General features: G+C 44.0%; 1 protein-coding gene across 1 annotated transcript in view; it reads left to right on the top strand.

Annotated features, from left to right (window-relative positions):
• LOC126199481 (probable glutamate receptor) overlaps nucleotides 1-20,860 on the top strand; it is a 106,253-nt gene that overhangs the window by 71,654 nt on the left and 13,739 nt on the right. Inside the window, exon 3 of the mRNA XM_049936402.1 lies at nucleotides 16,916-17,112. Within this exon, the coding sequence (XP_049792359.1) occupies nucleotides 16,916-17,112 (197 nt within the window). The remainder of the gene's footprint in view (nucleotides 1-16,915; nucleotides 17,113-20,860) is intronic.

Genomic DNA, 20,860 nt, shown 5'->3' with positions numbered 1-20,860 from the left:
ATTATGACTTCTGAACACTATTAAGGTAAATACATTGTTTGTTCTCTATCAAAATCTTTCATTTGCTAACTATGCGTATCAGTAGTTAGTGCCTTCAGTAGTTTGAATCTTTTATTTAGCTGGCTGTAGTGGCTCTCGCTGTATTGCAGTAGTTCGAGTAACCAAGATTTTTGTGAGGTAAGTGATTTGTGAAAGGTATAGGTTATTGTTAGTCCAGGCCATTCTTTTGTAGGGATTATTGAAAGTCAGATTGCGTTGCGCTAAAAAATATTGTGTGTCAGTTTGAGCAGTCATGTATAATTTTTCTAAGGGGACGTTTCAGACGGACCTGTAATTCTCTTAAATTCTTAAATCTGAATAAGATTTGGCATCTGTGTCAGCTGGTTTTCATTGAGTGGGTGCTACACCTTGTGTGCCCTAAACATGCAATATTCTCTTGAAAAAAGTTATTAAAGATAAATGTTAAACGTCCTACGTAAAGACTTCTGGATACATTTAATGATTTTTAATATGATTCTGCTAGTATATGTCCGTTACGATAATGACACTTTTATAACTAGAACATTTTTTATATCCTGAATCAGGATTTCAAGGAAACACTAAGGATCCGAGGCAGCGATGGCAACCCATGAGGGGAAACTCTCATTGTTTATACTAATCAAAAGACGTATGCACTCCGGAGGCACTGGCAAGCCTCATCCAATGGCTGCTGTAGATATGTGTCCATCAAACCTGACGTAAAGAAGTGATTCTATGCATTTTATAGTTTTTGGTTTTCACCAAAGATTATAATTCTCCTGTATCAAAGACTGTCCTGACAGTATTCTTGCAATCTCCATATACGTGTAATTATCCTCTTTATTAATGACTGATCCAGGCGTAATCTAATCACTAAGGGACATGGTTCCAAAAACTCCTTAGCCTAGTATATTCAGTTTCTTTTTCATATCGTTCCTCACTACAAACGATATTGAGCGTATTGAAAAATTTTTAGAGGGTGGTTTGGAATTTCTGTAGATTGAGCTTTAAATTAAGGAGGAAGGCGGGATCCAGTGAAATAATGAATCAAACTCCTGACACAGTTCTTCGGTAAAGGTTACTGCGAAGGAAACCACGTCGATTGTGTCCTGCACCTGAAACCTGAAAGCTGCGGAAGCATCGAAACAAAATACACTGGCGAAAGAAAATCGCAAATACTAAAAAGGAGTTGTATGACACGAACATGTACTAACCGACGGAATGTCATTGCGTAAAACATGATTTCTGGCGTTCCCCAAGGTAGTGTTACAGGCCGTGTGCTGGTCCTTATCTATATAAACTATGTGGGAGACAATCTGAGGATCCGTTTTAGATTGCTTCCAGAGGATGCTGTCATTTATCGTCTAGTAAACTCATCATAAGATCAAAGCAAGTATTATAATTACGAACAACTAAAACTGGAAGAAAGACCCAGAAAATGTTGAGGGGAAGGCAAAACAAAGCCTTCGTTTTATACGCAGAACAGAAAGTGTAACAGATCTACTACAGAGCCTGCCTGCACTATGCTTTTCCTTCATCTTTAGGAGTACTTTGCAAAAACAGATATAATGTCTTATGGGATAACAGCAATCAGTGATTTTATAATGTTACTTAAAATCCGTCTTGATTGCAAATTTTTTATTCATATGACCGGTTTCGGTTCATTCAGAACCATCTCCATATCTGAATGAACCGAAACCGGTCATATGAATAAAAAATTTGCAATCAAGACGGATTTTAAGTAACATTATATTTAGGAGTACTGGTGCGCGGTGTGGAATCCTTACTAGATAGGGTTAACTGAGTACATCACGGAAGTTCAAACAAAAACAGCACGTTCTGTATTATGGCGAAACAGGGGAGAGAGTGTCGCTGAGATGACACAGTATTTCGTGTGGACATCATTAAAACAAAGGCGTTTTTCGTTGCGGTGGAATGTCCTCACGAAGTTTCAATCAACATGTTTCTCCTACGAAAATGTTGGTATCTGTGGATTTCTGCTCAGTTGATGTGGTCGGTATAGCAAGCAGAAAACTTCACACACCAGTATTTGAATGCTGGCCGCTATTTTGACCAGAAATGAGGTGTAATCTTCCTACATGTCGGCCAGGGGCCTGAAGATGGCGTAGTAAATCGCCGAAACTGGTAGTCAAAGAAAATAAGTTTGCAAATCAGACTGCTGAAAGGTGTTTGAGTTGACATCCTGAAACGAACCCTTAGTTGTCTGTAGCTAGTAAGAAAAATGCTACACGGTACCCACGTCCCTGCATTGCCCCTATCGTCATGATATCCTGCCTGTCACTTGAACACCTAAATACGTCACTATTGTTTGGCGATACAATGACGAAGACCTGATTGAGACAGCTTGAGGCAGCCAAGACTATCAGCTAGTTCCGTATGAAGCATGTTCCGTCAGGAAAGTCCCCGCCCCCCTCCCATTTGTCTTACCATTCCCCCTTCCCTCACTCCAAGACGCTGCATGGGCGAGGTCGCGAAAACAGCCGCTATGGAGCGTTAGGTAGGGAAGGTGGCGGGATCTTACAAATGTGCACAAGATGGCGTCGCATGGCACAGATACCTCTGATGTCACCACTGACTCCATACTGACTGAAAGCAGATTTCGTGCCCTAAAATTTCTATAGCGATAAACAGTCTTCGTGGTACCTAAGAGCCAGGGAAATACCGAATGGAAACTGAATCCGCTTGCACTTGAAAAACTTTCTGAATCCTGAAAATTTATTATATTTGCGCGTTGGAAGACGTGTTGCGTGGCCTGTTTTATGGTGGTAGTCACAGAAACTTCAGCTGTATAACACACTGGCTGCTGAATCAGAACGAAACACTCTGAGTAAAAGAGAGATTCAAAATGAGATAACGTGTTAGAGTTTTAGGACATCTACGTATGATCTCATGCTGACGGTTGTTGGCATATTTTGCAAGCTTTTTCTTAAATTTATCTTGAGTTTATTGAATAATAATACTAACAACTAGGTGCTAATATAAAGAAAGCGATGTGCATTTTAATAAGGACCAGAACGAGAAGCTATTTGATATTTCTTACGTCTATGAAATTTACAAAACGTCATTTGAATGTAACCTTTTAAATTAAGAAAAAATAAAAGGATTAGGTGTGCTATTTGTCATCATCATCACCATCATCATCATCATAATCATTTAAGACTGATTATGCCTTTCAGTGTTCAGTCTGGAGCGTAGTCCCCCTTATAAAATTCCTCCATGATCCCCTATTCAGTGCTAACATTGGTGCCTCTTCTAATGTTAAGCCTATGACTTCAAAATCATTCTTAACCGAATCCAGGTACCTTCTCCTTGGTCTACCCCGACTCCTCCTACCCTCTACTGCTGAACCCATGAGTCTCTTGGGTAACCTTACTTCTCCCATGCATGTAACATGACGCCACCATCTAAGCCTGTTCGCCATGACTGCTACATCTATAGCGTTCATTCCCAGTTTTTCTTTGATTTCCTCATTGTGGACACCCTCCTTCCATTGTTCCCATCTACTAGTACCTGCAATCATCCTAGCTACTTTCATATGCGTAACCTCAGCCTTATTGATAAGGTAACCTGAATCCACCCAGCTTTCGCTCCCATACAACAAAGTTGGTCGAAAGATTGAACGGTGAACAGGTAACTTAGTCTTGGTACTGACTTCCTTCTAGCAGAAGAGAGTAGATTGTAGCTGAGCACTCACTGCATTAGCTTTGCTATTTGTAGCAATGTAAATAAAGTGCACTAATGTTGTGTCTGCAGCTGTAGGAGGTGGACTTGAGGTAGACATTTTATACTGCAACACGAAGGCATACAATTGCGTGGGCAAAAATGACACACTTTTGTTAACTGTGTTACATGTAGTCAAGCTGGTGAAAGCTATAATACAAAGTACTTATCTTCTTCTGATGGCATGACAGTAGTTAATCTAACTGACCTTGGTGCACTGATTCGTAGCTTCTTCTATAATGATGACTGTGGTTCTGGTATGGACTCGCTATCTTGACTGGGTTCCGACAGTAGTCTTCAATGTTAGGCGTTTTTGCTCCCCCGTTTCTTATTTTTCTTTATTGTTGTTTTAACTCCCTCGCCCCATATGAGACACGTGGGCTGTCTGCGGTATAATATTCCGCTCTTCAGCCAAGCGAGTTAAAAGAAATATAACGAAAATGAGAAAACAAATTGTGGCTGTTTTTCTATTTTAAATTAAAAATCGAAGATAGACAGCTAAAAAGTGAAAGCATGTACGTTTTAGAATCACACCGTACAATGATTAAATTCTTCTAAGAAAAAAAAAACTCATTGAAGCACTGCACTTTCATTTAAGAACTAGACGACCAGCCTTGGTGAGAAGTATTTCAGGAGGAGAGAATGTGTTCCATGGGGTTGTGGATGTGGGTAGAAAAAACAGGAGACTGTTCAGGAGGAAAAGTATGGATGTGAAGGTAGGTGTTGGGAACACAGAAGATGTTGGGGATACAGAAGGTGGGAAAAACAGCTAGTGAGGTAGAGTTTGGTGCGAGAGTAGGGTACTGGTAACAAGGATGGGGATGCATGTAGAGGGAAAAGGAAAGAGATGCACTGATGTGAAGTGGGATAAGTGGAGAGAATTGAAATTGGTAGGAAGGATAAATATTGGCGTGGATCACATTGTCTGGGAGAGAGATGTGTTTGAAGTTTCTTAGGGATGGGATGTGCAGTGTGAGAAGGTATAGGAACGCTGTGATGTGTTTGCAGAAGCGTACCAAATATGGTGATAAGAGAGAAGACAATGGCGTTATTGAACTCTAGTTTGCGGATCGTATGGGAGATGCAGAGGTGTTCGGTGTGGCAGAGAAGGGGTGGGAAATTGATGAGGCGGTAAACGATTCATGTTGGGGAAAGATAAACAGATGCAGAAAGCGAGATCGAGTGCACAGCATTCGAGGATTTGGAGGTACTTACACAATTTTGGTATGGCAGATATTCATGGGACATTTACATAGCTGATGATGAGGTGGGTCAGGGTTTTGTAGTTGTGAAGAGTATTGGAGGGGTGTAATCCTCAATCCCCCATTTCTCCACGTACTCGGACTAATAGGCATGCATGGATGAATACAGTTAGCTTCGTTGAGAGCATGGCCATTAGCAGCAACATCCGTCTTCACATGTAACGCCTCACGGTGATCTGCGGTGAGTGATGGAGATGCCAGAGCGAACTAAAGGCCCACTGGTGGTCAGCCTGTAATTATTAAACTTGGCTGATTGCAGAGCGGTCCATGGCGGAGTCTTGTGCAGTGGGTATAAACACTGCCGATTGCGCAATTACAGTTGTTTTGTCTCTGCAAAATGTATGTGTATTGGACAACAGCTAGTGTGATTCCAGTTACCCTATGTTATATATATATATATATATATATATATATATATATATATATATATATATATATATATATATATATATATATATATAAGACGAAAGTGGGTCAGCATATAAAGCCATTCTTAAGTGGAGGAATAGGGGGGGGGGTGTACAAGGTGAGGCCTATAGCCTTGTGGGCAGGTGGACACATGAACTAAAATAAGATAACAAAAAAATAAAAAATTAAACAGCTGACCATGCAGTTCCAGTCGCACACATTCAGGTCGCTTGCCTCGACATGTTCGTATGCCGCACCATTTCGGAAACGATAGTACACATGTTAAGAATATAGGAGCTTGGGTAGTTCGCAATCACAAATGGGGTTGCTGATCACGCTGTGCAAATATCTGGCAAATGTCCAACGATATGTGGGTGAACGTTCGAGCATAATGTGTGCTTCTGGAACAGGCGTCAAAAATCAAGTGCGGAGTGGGGAATTACAGAAAATGCATGGAAATACCTAACCTCAGAACCACGTGACAGTGTGGTGTTAAGCCATGGGAAACTGAGAAGTGTGTGGAAAGAGTGGGAGACAGAGATGGATTATTAATCACAGGGTATGGAGGCCAATATAAATTGTATTTGGAAACAGACCTCACGTTTCGTTGTGCGTGTAAGGAGGTGATCGTTGGTGTCGTCGCATAAGCAACTTGTGCAAAGTGGCAACGCTACCAGATCGATATTGTGTTCTCAATGGTTGCTGGGAAACTCGCCGTTGACCATGGGGTACTGAAATGCCCTTACGACAGACAGAAGTGTAGGCATATGGACAGTCTTGCATAACATCTACCATTGGATGTCCAGGCATTGTGCCTCCATTGTGTTGCAAGGGGTTTGTATTAACAACAGTTTATAAAAATCTTTCGCCGACAGTGGGCGCATCGTTGGGAGAGCATTGCGTATGTAACTAAGTTTGAGAAAATAGGTGGAAATGTGAGACAGGGCCAGAGCAATGTGTGTCACATTGATCACTGTAGCATCTGAATGAAGCATTAGGGTTTTCAAGATGCATTGCATAAAGGATGTTGAAGGCTCCCACCAACATCTCAGCATTGTATCTCCAATGAACATGGAAAAGACCAATGTCATCTTTTGTAAGAGGGAAGTGAGGGACTGAAATCAGATTTTGAAGATGGTGCCATTCAAAACGAAGTACTTCATGGCATGTAGGAGTTAACATCCAGGGATCGATGGTAGAGGGAGTACTTGGGCAGCATAGACCAATGTAGACCTCATTTATTTGTTGATGTATGTCACTCTCTGTAGTGGGTTCAGGCTGCACAGGAGACTATGGATAACGTGGCAACGGAAGGGCTGAGGCATCTGCCAGTACGTTTTCGCCATGGTACACTGGGTGGAGCAGGAAAAGTCGAAACCCAGAAAATGGAGCAGATACAGACAGATATATACACAGCAATAAGAGACGAAGAAGAATGAGCACAATTAAACGCACTGACAAACAGTATTTCAAAAACAACACATGAAGAGTATATGCGGTCACGACATCACAGACATGCCTCTGTGCAGCGTAACAGAAATCTCCAGGGGATGGACAGGTAGTGGTCCCTCATCTTAGAGCCTGCATCCAGTGTTCGCGATCACCGATTTGGTAGCGTTGAGTTGACTACCAGATGATTTTCTGTAATGTTGGACCTTGCGTCGTAATTTCTGAGAACACGCGTGCGAGAAGCACGACATCATCTGCGTAGGTCCGATAGTGGAACGTCTGGCCATGCATTGTAAGTCCTGTAAGATCTGGTAGGAGGCCTTTGATGAGAGCCTCGAAGGCAATCATGTACAAAACAGTGGGCAAAGGGCATTTTTTTTATTTATTGCCCAATTATAGACCTCTTACCTGATTTTTAAAACAGGTCGTACATCTTAAGATTTTCGTTTTTCATCTTTTTACAGTTTTCTTTCCTTTTGTTTTATCTACAACATTTACAAACAAGGATACTTTTAAAAATAACAATAATTTAAGGTTGAAATATAAATAAAATTTTGTTGTTTTTTTTTGAGAAGAATATAAAAAGAAGGTAGGATAGATGAGAGATTTGTTAGTACCATCACCGAGTGTGACTGACGGTGAATACCTCGGAATGGTTTCTTCGAGCCGTTGACCGCCAGTCACACACACACACACACACACACACACACACACACACACACACACACAAATGGTTATTAGTAGAGAAATAATGTTGCCTATCCTATTTATTACTAATCCTATGTATTAACTACTTTAGGTGCCCATCCATGTACAACATTTGGTGTTTTCTTGGCTAGATTGCCAGCAATTTGCTTATTTACTGTTATATCTCAGCTTCCTCCTCCTGTTCCTCCTCATTGTCACTATTTTCGTTGTCACTGTGGGTATCGCTGTCCATCCTCTGGAGATTTCTGTTACGCTGCACAGAGGCATGTCTGTGATGTCGTGACCGCATATACTCTTCATGTGTTGTTTTTGAAATACTGTTTGTCAGTGCGTTTAATTGTGCTCATTCTTCTTCGTCTGTTATTGCTGTGTATATATCTATGTCTGTATCTGTGTAATCTAAGTGTAGTGTATGTCTATTGTTCGCGTATTGCCCGCAGAAAAAGACAGTGTGTTCTGGGGAACCTTCTTCTCCACATGTGCATGTAGGTGTCTGCCTCATACTCACGCGGTTTAAGTGCGTGGGATAAGGTCCGTGTCCGGTTAATAAATGTACCATACCGCGGCTGTGATCGATGTGTCTCATTCTCAACCGCTCCCTTATGTCAGGGAGGAAGCCGTGCAGTCTACGTCCCTTACCACTTACTTCCCACTCACTTTGCCATGTATCCAAACGTCAACTTTTAAGGTGACGTATCGTCTCTATGGGCACACCGGTTATTGTGTGTACCTTATCTAGTCTCCCCACCTTTAACCAGTACCTTGCAGCTCTGTATTTGATCGTGATATCTATGGGGCATATTCCGATCACCACACACAGTGCATCCGCTGAGGTGGTACCGAAGGCTCCAGATACCCTAAGTAGGACACTTCTCTGCCCTCGTCTGACGGATGCTTTGTTGGTGTCCACGTTCAATCTATGTGCCCACGTGCTAGCTGCAAAGCTGAGTACTGATTCGAAGAGCGCACAGTGGTATGTACGTGTGACTGTTAGAGGTAGTCTGTACTGTTTTGAATTTAGCCTCACCAGTTTCTGATTTTTTCTGCTTTGTATGTTGTTAGCCTTATGTGTTCGTGGAAATTCAATTTTCAATTCTGGCATCCCTGCCGGACCAAACGATGGGCTCGGATCAGTCAAGTAAAGCATACATTCACCTGGACCATAGACACGTCACTGAGAATAAGCAGCGCATGGCGTCTATGAATGATGAGGGAAACACCATGCCTTGATGTTGGACTTAGTCGAAGGCACCGGTGCCACACAGAAGCAGCAAGATGCAGCCAGAGGAATAATGTACAGACATTCACGTGTAGCCATCTGGGGTTTGGCCCATAGCTTCGTGATGTTTGTTCTGGAGGAAGTACTGCAGGGAAAGCCGCACGCATGCACACTTCCAAAGGACGTGCTGAGATTTTATAATCCGTGTTAAGTAATTTGAGAGGGTGAAAGTTGGTTTGTCAAAGGTATGAGAGGCCGTTGACAAAGTCTAGTGGTAGAGGGAATGAGGGATTGAATAACTTCTGGGACATCTCGGTTCAACGTGACCATGTTGTCAAGGAGCTGCAGCTTCGCTGTGTTGCTGACATGGTATTTAGTGTTGCGAACTTGTATGTGTGGTATTATGGTGCTGGGAGTGGGTCTACCATCGTCAGAGATCGTGGAGGGTAGCGTCGATGGACGTCACCACCCATCACACTGTGAATGGAAGCTCTGTTGGGTATCGGTGCAGGATAGTGGCGGCAACTCTGGGTGAAGTAAAAGTTCTTCCTTGACGTCGTCTTTCCACCCCCCACTCCCCCCACCCCCCATTCTGGAGAGGGGGGGGGGAGGGACTGCATTGTTTCTATGTGGTCTTCTCTGAAGAGGGAAGGGTCATGGGACGACTGCAGGGTGATTGTAGTCTCAACCCACACATCCAATGGGAAACATCCTTAGTAATCGACAGCGCCAACGCAAACCGTCGCACAACGCAGTTAGTCGCTGTGGCCATCGCCTGACATGGCTGGAAAAAAGCGCAGGTGACACCTGTATATAAGAAAGGTAGAAGGACGGATCCTCAAAATTACAGACCAATATCCTTAACATCAGTTTGTTGCATGATTCTCGAACACAGTCTCAGTTCGAATATAACGAATTTCCTTGAGACAGAGAAGTTGCTGTCCATGCATCAGCACGGCTTTAGAAAGCATCGCTCCTGCGAAACGCAACTCGCCCTTTTTTCACATGATATCTTGCGAACCATGGATGAAGGGTATCAGACGGATGCTATATTCCTTGACTTCCGGAAAGCGTTTGACCCGGTGCCCCACTGCAGACTCCTAACTAAGTTACGAGCACATGGGATTGGTTCCCAAATATGTGAGTGGCTCGAAGATTTCTTAAGTAATAGAACCCAGTACGTTGTGCTCGATGGTGAGTGTTCATCGGAGGTGAGGGTATCATCTGGAGCGCCCCAGGGAAGTGTGGTAGGTTCGCTGTTGTTTTCTATCTACATAAATGATCTTTTGGATAGGGTGGATAGCAATGTGCAGCTGTTTGCTGATGATTCTGTGGTGTACGGGACGGTGTCGTTGTTGAGTGGCTGTAGGAGGATACAAGATGACTTGGACAGGATTTATTGGTGTAAAGAATGGCAGCTAACTCTAAATATAGATAAATGTAAACTAATGCAGATGAATAGGAAAAAGAATCCCGTAATGTTTGAATACTCCATTAGTGGTGTAGCGCTTGGTACGTCGATTAAATATTTGGGCGTAACACTGCAGAGCGATTTGAAGTGGGACAAGCATGTAATGGCAGTTGGGGGGGGGGGGGAGGCTGATAGTCGTCTTCGGTTCATTGGTAGATGTGGTTCATCTGTAAAGGAGACCGACTATAAAACACTAATACGACCTATTCTTGAGTACTGCTCGAGCGTTTGGGATCCCTATCAGGTCGGATTGAGGGAGGACATAGAAGTAATTCAGAAGCGGGCTGTGTTACGGAAAAGCTAAATCGAGTGAGAGTCTCTGGAGGAAAGGAGTCATTCTTTTCGTGAATCGCTACTGAGGAAATTTAGAGAACCAGCATTTGAGGCTGACTACAGTACAATTTTACTGCCGTCAACTTATATTTCGCGGAAAGACCACAAAGATAAGATAAGAGACGTTAGGGCTCGTACAGAGGCATATAGGCAGTCATTTTTCCCTCGTTCTGTTTGGAACAGGGAGAGAACATGCTAGTTGTGGTACGAGGTACCCTCCGCCACGCACCGTATGGTGGATTGTGGAGTATGTATATAGATGTAGATGTAGATGAGTGTCTTCTAGTTGGGTAACGTCAGTGTCATTGCGGGGCATAACCTTGCCGGGCGCTATGGGTAATCAATGGCGACGTTTGCGTCGGCATCATGATCGTTGTTGACGACCATGTTCCTGTGTAACAGACGATAGGAACGATGTGTGACGTCCCGGATCGAAAGCCACTGCAGGCATTATGAACTCATTGAGTGGCCTCGGGTTAGAGCGACTCCGTCCGTTGTGGGCCGGAGCAGAAGGCTGTGAGACACCTTGCTCGTTGTTAGTGACATCAACGACATTCGAGTGATGGTGCGGAGGCGCATGCTGCTGGTCAAGGTACACATGTGATGGACTGGGAGTTGTCGTCGCGCGAGCGTCCCCAAACGCGTCACTGGCAGGACAGTCGTTGTGGTCAGGGGTGGCAAGTCCGCACAGGAATCGTTCGAAATCGAGCACCTTGGGACGGGCGAAATAGGACAAAAGATGAATTGCAATGTCGCTTCACGATAGTTATTCAATGTGATGGCTGCGCGGAGTGGCCGCGCGGTTGGAGGTGCTATGTGACGGATTGCGCAGACCTTCCCGCCGGAGGTTCGAGTCGAGGTTCGAGTCGAGGTTCGAGTCCTCCCTCAGGTATGGGTGTGTGTGTTGTTCTTAGCATAAGTTAGTTTAAGTTAATTTAAGTAGTATGTTAGTCTAGGGATCGATGACCTCAGCAGTTTGGTCCTTGGAAATTCACACAGGTTTACACATTTCACTACGATGTATCGTTAAGAACGACAGCACGCACTTATGTCCATGGTAAACACAAACATCGCACTGCGGAAAACCGTAACGCGTCCGCACTGTAGTACTGCCGAAGGCAGACTTAGCTACAATCGTGGACTCATCTACATAGAATTTCTAAATAAACTCGATATACTCGTATCACTTAATACAGCTGGTTCAAGTGGCTCTGAGCACTATGGGACTTAACATCTGTGGTCATCAGTCCCCTAGAACTTAGAACTACTTAAACCTAACTAACCTAAGGACATCACACACATCCATGGCTGAGGCAGGATTCGAACCTGCGACCGTAGTGGTCACGCGGTTCCAGACTGAAGCGCCTAGAGCCGCACGGCCACACCGGCACCTAATACAGCTAAGAGAGAATATAAAAAAAGAAGTCAGTTTGAATATCTTTATGAAACAGTACGCAGCATGCTGTAAAGGCCTGCCGTACTTCCATCAAGCTATCATCAGAATTTTCACGATCAGTCACAAATTATCTCAGAACACGTATTAAGGGTCTACCAGAGGGACCAGTTTTCTCAAAAAATAAAAATAACCGTTTGTGGAGTCATCGGAAATAAGGCTCTTCTTTGTAAAAGTAGATTAAAATATTATTCCAGCAGCTGTTAACAGTTCCGCTGCTATTCATTCTTCACCTCTGGTTGTTACAGGTTAGAGACAATTTGAAGTTATTGATACACTCGGATTAATAATCATAGCTGATTTTTTTTGTTCTGTTGCAAGAACATAAGTGAATAAGAGCACTCACACATCGACGAACGTCACTGTCAAGAACATTAAACGCCATGGGTGCAACGTTTGTGATTTCAGCTGCTGCTGTAACAATTCCAAACGCTCTCATTGCATTTTAATTACTCATGCTTTCATTAGTGGTGTGACACTACTTCTGGTAGTCTTTTTTACGACCACGAAAACAGCCATTTATTGGACAAGCATACTAACAAAAAGGACAAAAAGCAAAATGTATTTTCTGGACTTATAGAGGGTGTTTGGAAAATCCCGTTGCAAACTTATAGGACTTGTAGAGGGAAGTAAGTACATAACATTTTGAATAGGAATCCACGTCCGCATTGTTTCCGTGATACAGACGTTTGATAACATGTTTGCTATCTAGGTATGCAGTAGGATGGTCTTGGTTGGGGTTGGTTCGATCGGATCGGCTGTTATCACTTGACGTCTGTCCTACCTCTCTGACCTGGTCCGAGCCTCATTCATGTGACCATGAGTCTTAGAGCAACATGGTTGAGTACACGTTTGCAGAGTACACTGACATGATCCTTCTGAATGTCGAAGTTCACAGTAATGGAAGAGCAGTTCATCGCCTTTGTTAAGATCCTTCTCCCCAAAGTCCGACCCTATCGCATACCTTTTTCCTTTTTGTCACGATTACGGAACGGCTTCGAGAAAGGGTACCTTCTCGTCAGTAGGCGTGTTTGTGGTGCTCCAAGGAGACGCCGCACACTAGAATTGGAAGAGGCCGTACTGTATCGCGTTGAAGAGAACTCCTCAGCGAGTAAACGAGCAACTTCTTTTGCTATTAATACGTGGAATTGTGAAACAAGAGATGTACTGGGTAACGCCTGATCAGTTACTTGCGAAAGTGGTATCGTTAGCAATATGTTTTCAAATGGTTGTTAGCATGGAGACGGTACTTTTCCGAACACGGACATGGGTTTCAGTCCAAAATATTGTCTATTCACTCCACTCTATGACTCCTAGAAGTTGGCACCGGGAATTTCGGAACATACTGTATACACAGTTCATGAAACGTTGCTACGAACTCATGTTACTCAGTTAGACTATCTGCGGTATAGCTGATCGTCATAACTAACTAACAAAATTGGTCACAACGATGTCCAGAAGCGCATATAATTCATCGTACAGTGAACAATCCGAAAAGCGAGAGGCACATAGCCTTCAGCTATTCCACCGTTTGACTGGGCTCTGCTAAAGCCACGCGGTCACGAGAGGTCGAGTCCACGTACAAATTTCTGTCTCCATATGTTCAGTGTCCGTATGCTTTCAGAGATGTAGCACATTTTACGGTCATAATTCTCCCACAATGATTCTGTTAGAGAGTGATGTTCATCCGCAACTGTATGCAGTATTAATGAAAAGCTGCTTCAATTGCTTATCGACAACTGGAGCGGCATCTCATTAACAATAATTTTGTCACAGAGCTATGTAGATGCAACTATGAACAACAGTTATATGAGACTTTGCATATTCGATAAATTTTAAAGTTTATTTCACTTTCAGTAGTTAAATGTCACCGTTATCAAACTACGAAAAGGGCGTCACCAGAGAGTGTGAAGTTATTTTGATCTGATTATCTGTTGCATGTCTCATTTGCACACTGACAACGTGATCCCTGTTAGGGTTCTTTATAATGGGTGCTTGAAATTCTAATGTGCAGTGTACCAGATATTATATACTCTAATCACCTGCTACACCTGTTGTTGCTTCATGCCATCAAGACAAATATACCAAAAAGAAAAAACAGAAGAAAAGAAAAACCAGGTACTACGAAGGAATTATCCAAGGGAAGGAGTTTCACATACTGAACAAGTCAATAACGCGTTGGTCCATCTCTGACCCTTATGCAAGCTGTTATTCCTCTTGACACTGAGTGGCAGAGTTTATGGACGTCCTCCTGAGCGTTATCGTGCCAAATTTTGTCCAATCGGCTCGTTAGATAATCAAAATACCGAGATGCTGCTCATAATGCTCCAAAGGTCCTCAGTTCTGGAGAGATTCAATGACCCTGGTGGCCGAGGTAAGGTTTCGCAAACACAAAGACAAGCAGCAGAAACTCTCGCCGTATGTAGACGGGCATTATTTTGCTGATGTGTATGCCCAGGGAGCCCAGTTCAAAGCGGGACTCATCATCGGAGACAATTCCACTGCACTCACATTCCAGACCGAAGACGTGTCTAGAGACGTACCAACCCTACTGTCGCCCGCCATATGGCCTGACAGCCTGCATTGATGGTCTGAAATGCTATTTATTTCCATAGCTCGACCCTTTTCGTTCTCATCCACGGCACCCTTACAGCACAGTGTCACGTCGACGATTTTCTACGCCTCGTTTTATTGCTATTCACGGCAAGCCATACTGGGCTTGCATTTCAGCAAGATGATGCCGACCCGTACACGGTGAGAGTTTCTGTTGCTTGCCTTCGACTTGGCCAAACCTACCTTGGCCAGCAAAGGCGCGGATCTCTCCTCGATTGAAAACATTTGGAGCGTTATGGGCAGAGGCTTCCAACCCAACCAACTCAGTATACTGACGAACTAATGAGCCAGTGGGGAAAATTTGGCACGATATCTCTTAGGATGCTATCCAAAGGTTCTATCAATCAATTCAAAGTAGAATAACGTCTTGTATAAGGGTCAGAGGTGGACCACGCGTTGACTAAAGCTTTATTGACTTTTTCAACCTGTGAAGCTCTCTCTCTTGAATAAATTACCCATTTTTTCTGAAATTGTAATCATTAGTTTGTCTGTAGATGTACATCATATCTATCGACGTTTGTACCATTGGGATAATTCCTTCGTTGTACGCCATTTTTTTGTCTCAGAATGTACACTACTGGCCATTAAAATTGCTACACCACGAAGATGACGTGCTACAGACGTGAAATTTTACCGACAGGAAGAAGATGCTGTGATATGCAAATGATTAGCTTTTCAGAGCATTCACACAACGTTGGCCTCGGTGGCGACACCAACAACGTGCTGACATGAGGAAAGTTTCAAACCGATTTCTCCTACACAAACAGCTGTTGACCGGCTTTACCTGGTGAAACGTTGTTGTGATGCCTCGTGTAAGGGGGAGAAATGCGTACCATTACGTTTCCGACTTTGATAAAGGTCGGATTGTAGCCTATCGCGATTGCGGTTTATCGTATCGCGACATTGCTGCTCGCGTTTGTCGAGACCCAATGACTGTTAGCAGAATATGGAATCGGTGGGTTCAGGAGATACTACGGAGCTCCGTGCTGGATCCCAACGGCCTCGTATCACTAGCAGTCGAGATAACAGGCATCTTATCCGCATGGCTGTAACGGATCGTGCAGACACGTCTCGATCCCTGGGTCAACAGATGAGGACGTTTGCAAGACTACAACCATCTGCACGAACACTTCGACGACGTTTGCAGCAGCATGGACTATCAGTTCGGAGACCATGGCTACGGTTACCCTTGACGCTGCATCACAGACAGGAGCGCCTGCGATGGTGTACTCAACGACGAACCTGGGTACACGAATGGCAAAACGTTATTTTTTCGGATGAATCCAGGTCCTGTTTACAGCATTCTGATGGTGGCATCCGTGTTTGGCGACATCGTGGTGGACGCACATTGGAAGCGTGTATTCATCATCGCCATACTGGCGTATCACCCGGCGTGATGGTATGGGGTGCCATTGGTTACACGTCTCGGTCACCTCTTGTTCGCTTTGACGGCACTTTGAACAGTGGACGTTACATTTCAGACGTGTTACGACCCGTGGCTCTACCTTTCATTCGATCCCTGCGAAACCCTACATTTCAGCAGGATAATCCACGACCGCATGTTGCAGGTCCTGTACGGGCCTTTCTGGATACAGAAAATGTTCCAGTGCATCCCTGGCCAGCACATTGTCCAGATCTCTCACCAATTGAAAATGTCTGGTCAATGGTGGCTGAGCAACTGGCTCGTCACAATACGCCAGTCACTACTCTTGATGAACTGTTGTTGAAGCTGCATGGGCAGCTGTACCTGTATAGGCCATCCAAGCTCTGTTTGACTCAATGCCCAGGCGTATCAAGGCCGTTATTATCGCCACAGGTGATTGTTCTGGGTACTGATTTCTCAGGATCTATGCACCAAAATTGCGTGAAAATTTAATCACATGTCAGTTGTAGTATAAGATATTTGTCCAATGAATACCCGTTTATCATCTGCATTTCCTCTTGGTGTAGCAATTTTAATGGCCAGTCGTGTATTACTGTCATTAGCAGCAGTTACATTGTGCGCTGTGTATGCATAGATACAGTACAGTTATCACGTCAGCACTGCAGTCTGTCTCCATGTTCACCCACTACACTGGAGTCGTTAGGATCTGAAGTAGGGTGCACCAACTCTAGCAGCACCATTCATGCCTGATTTTTAGACTTCGGATAACAATGTCGGTATCAACAAAATGACAATGTTGTGAAACTACGCGCTTAGGGTGGTTGTCTCTGACGCCCTTGTCTTCATGGGTTGGTAGAGAGTCCGTCTTCGTGCGGTGGCCAGACCCGGAAGGTGACAGCCTGCAAGCATCGGTGACGAGGCTGGGCACGGTGTTCCAGGCGGAGGCGTGGGCGGCCGTGGGGGCGGCGCTGGCCGCCTCCTCAATCTGCCTCTGCCTGCTGGGCCGGCCGAAGGACGCCGTACTCAGGGCTGTGGCAGCCCTCTGCAGCCAAGGTACTGTTACAGGAGACTGGAGGCCCTAGTGGCCGCTGTCATTAATGATGAAATCTATTGACTCGTTAGGCTGCGTCGTACTCCTCTTCAAACTTCTGCAGTGATCCAAGTGTCGATCCCTCCACCCGGACTTTCTTCAGGACTCCACTTCTGTAACTGGTCAGCTAAACACTGTCGAAAGGCAGTGTCGCTTTCTCTTGTGAAAGACTTGTTTGCCCCCGCTTTTTCGGAAAAGTGGAGTTACTGAGTAAAATGGCTCTGAGCACTATGCGACTTAACTTCTGAGGTCATCAGTCGCCTAGAACTTAGAACTAATTAAACATAACTAACCTAAGGACATCACACACATCCATTCCCGAGGCAGGATTCGAACCTGCTCCCGTAGCGGTCGCGCGGTTCCAGACTGTAGCGCCTAGAACCGCTTGGCCACTTCGGCCGGCACTGAGTAAAAGACGAAATGTAAATTCAACGATAGAGGAGAACCAAGAAGAACTTGACCAGGTTATAGATTTTAAGAACAGTCGTATGCTAGCAAGGGAAAGTAACGTTTAGAAAAGTAAAGTCCGTGGAGCAGTATGAATATCGAACAATGACTAAAATTTCTAGAGAGATGACGGCTACTGGCGGATATTCGTGTTTTGTCGGCTATTACAGAAGCAAACACCGAACTGCGGCAAGTGAGGAACAAATGCCACTACTCGGAAACAATCGAGACTGCACAAGAACAATAATGTTTTGGATTACCACTGTCTTTCAGTATTAGTCACAAATGGTTCAAATGGCTCTGAGCACTATGGGACTTAACTTCTGAGGTCATCAGTTCCCTAGACTTAGCTAGCTAGCCTAAGGACATCACACACATCAATGCACGAGGCAGGATTCGAACCTGCGACCGTAGCGTTTGCACGGTCCCAGAATGTAGCGCCTAGAACCGATCGGCCACCCTGGCCGGCCAGTATTAGTCGACCAATATTATTGCAGCTGGGAGCGAGGGGAAATTGTCGATGTGCCCCTGTTAGTATATGCACAAGTGACCTGAAAGCATTGACAGTGCGAAGCGTTTTCCTTAATCACCCCTGTACTTTTTTCCTTAACATCACTGAGCGTTTTCGTTATTGGCCACGGTAGGCCAAGTGAAATAATGTCGTAGTTGGGTGGTAATAGCTTTCACTGTTTACCCAGTTACAACTGCCTGCCAATAGCATCCTGAACTTTTTCTGTCTAGTAACTCCACTTGTCCGAGAAGTGAACACGGCGCTGCCTTTCAAAAATGTTCAAATGTGTGTGAAATCTTATGGGACTTAACTGCTAAGGCCATCAGTCCATAAGCTTACACACTACATAACCTAAATTATCCTAAGGACAATCACACACACCCATGCTCGAGGGAGGACTCTGAACCTCCGCCGGGACCAGCCGCACTGTCCATGACTGCAGTGCCTCAGACCGCTCGGCTAAATCCGCGCGGCCGCTGCCTTTCGACAGAGTTCAGTTGTCCAGTGGTAGCAGTGGATTCCCGGAAAGGATGGCAGCAGAGGGTTCGAAACGTCTATCACTGAAAAAGTCTGAAGGGGAATACAGTCAGTTCCACAAGAAAGTGTACGCCATAATTTCAAATGTAACGTCCGCACCGAAGTCTCTAGTGGTGGTCTCGAGTAGATGTTTAATGTGCTTTTGCACAGCGTCGATATACAATGTGAGAGTTGAAGGTTTTATTTTGTCGGTTGCAGCTTTGGCTATTTGCACCTATTTAGAGCCAGCCTGAACGCTGACAAAATGTGAAACGTGGATAAAAATTGCCTTCTGAGGTCTACAACTAGACTCGTCATATCACGGGAGAACAATGGCCTTACCTCAACCCTGGACAGATTGTGGAACAGATTAATGTGTACTAAGCCTACAACACGAAATCCATCATGTGAAAGTCCAATAATACCAATTCATTACGACTGGACCCATCTTGCGATCGATAACTGCCAGTTTACTACGTGCGGATCGCATCTGTAGGCGGACGTCGTCTGTTCTGTTTATAATGTGATTATATGTTCATGTATAGCCGGCCGCAGTGGTCGTGCGGTTCTAGGCGCTGTAGTGCGGAACCGCGGGACCGCTACGGTCGCCGGTTCGAATCCTGCCTCGGGCATGGATGTGTGTGATGTCCTTAGGTTAGTTAGGTTTAAGTAGTTCTAAGTTCTAGGGGACTGATGGCCTAAGATGCTAAGTCCCATAGTGCTCAGAGCCATTTGAACCATTTGTTCATGTGTAAGAGGAAGTGGAAAAACTATATGAGCAGATTGAGGAAGACTACGGAAAAAATGGGAAAGGGCAAGTAAGAACTATAACGATGGGAGACTGAAATAGTACAATGGGGGAGGGAAGTGGAAACAACGTATCTGAAGACTATGGGCTTGGAAAGACGAACGAAGGGGGAGAAGAACTGATACTCTTCTGTGATCGATTTGATCTCTGGAATGCCAATACTTGATTTAACACATCAACAAAGATTATATACGAGGAAAACTCCAGATGAAATTTCTAGATAGCCAACAGACTTTGCCATAATCAACCAGAGAAGCATAACCAGTATTAATATCGTACAAACCTTTCCAGGAGCAGACGCCGATATAGACCATAATTTACTCGTAACAAATGTTAGGACGAGATTAAAGCACAGTAAGGGATGTTGGGAAATGTGAAGATTGAAAATTTTAAGAAAAAGTACAGTCACGTTGTCAAAAATAATTTTGAAGAATGTCATTAGATATGCGACGTCGGAAGGATTAGGGATAGAATTTCGGAAAGTGGAAAGAACAAGGAATAAGAAACACTGGATATCAGGAAAGAAGAGGGAACAATAGGAAGTATGTTGGGCAAAATGAATGAAAGGAGGAAACAGAAAAACTGCAATTCGGAGGAAGGCTGAAGACAGTATAGGAAAATGAAGAATGTGGAAAGTATAGTAACTAAGCAGAACAGATTAGATGAGGAAACAATGTGAGGATTAGAATAATTAGAAAAGAAAGGGAAACTGGAGGAAATGAACAGAATATGGAAAAATTAAGAAAAAGAGAAGTAAGGAAAATGATCGTTCGAGGAATATTAAATAAACAGCGGAGGAAGAGAGTAAGTATAGTATAACAAAATAACGGTTAGGTGGATCATGTGGAAGAGTTATACAGTGCACAGGCGGATACCACCACGACTGTTTTTGGAAGATGAAGGGGAATAGTATGAAGACGATCGAGGTCCTAAACTATTGAAACTGGAATTGGAGAAAGCAAGTCAGGAGCTCCGAGAAATGAAAGCACTGGGCTGTTACAAAATACTATCGAAGACATTGAAATTTTTGGCCGAATGTTAATAGATAGATTGATTGATATAATAAACAGCATTTGTGACACAGGAATAGGCGCAGAGCTCTACTTGACACCACTTTAACACCATCATCTAAAATGTAAAACGCAAAAGAACGCAAAGACTATAGAACAATTCGCTTTATCAGTCATGTTACAAAGGCTGTGACAAGAGTCTTACTGAGGATAATTTAAAAGAATATTGAGGAAAATAGTGGAGCAGACGATTCGGCTTCAGAACGGATAAACAAGATGCTATAGGTTGTTTGAGAATGGTTGGCGGAAGGATGTGATAGAAATGAACAACGAGGCATATACTTGTTTCATCGACCGGCAGAGGGCATTCGATGGAGTCGACTGGAGTATAGTGCTGAGAGTCTTAGAAGATGTTGGTA

Source organism: Schistocerca nitens, chromosome 8, assembly GCF_023898315.1.
Source record: "Schistocerca nitens isolate TAMUIC-IGC-003100 chromosome 8, iqSchNite1.1, whole genome shotgun sequence".
Taxonomy (NCBI): domain Eukaryota; kingdom Metazoa; phylum Arthropoda; class Insecta; order Orthoptera; family Acrididae; genus Schistocerca; species Schistocerca nitens.
This window is presented reverse-complemented; position numbering and strand designations above follow the sequence as displayed.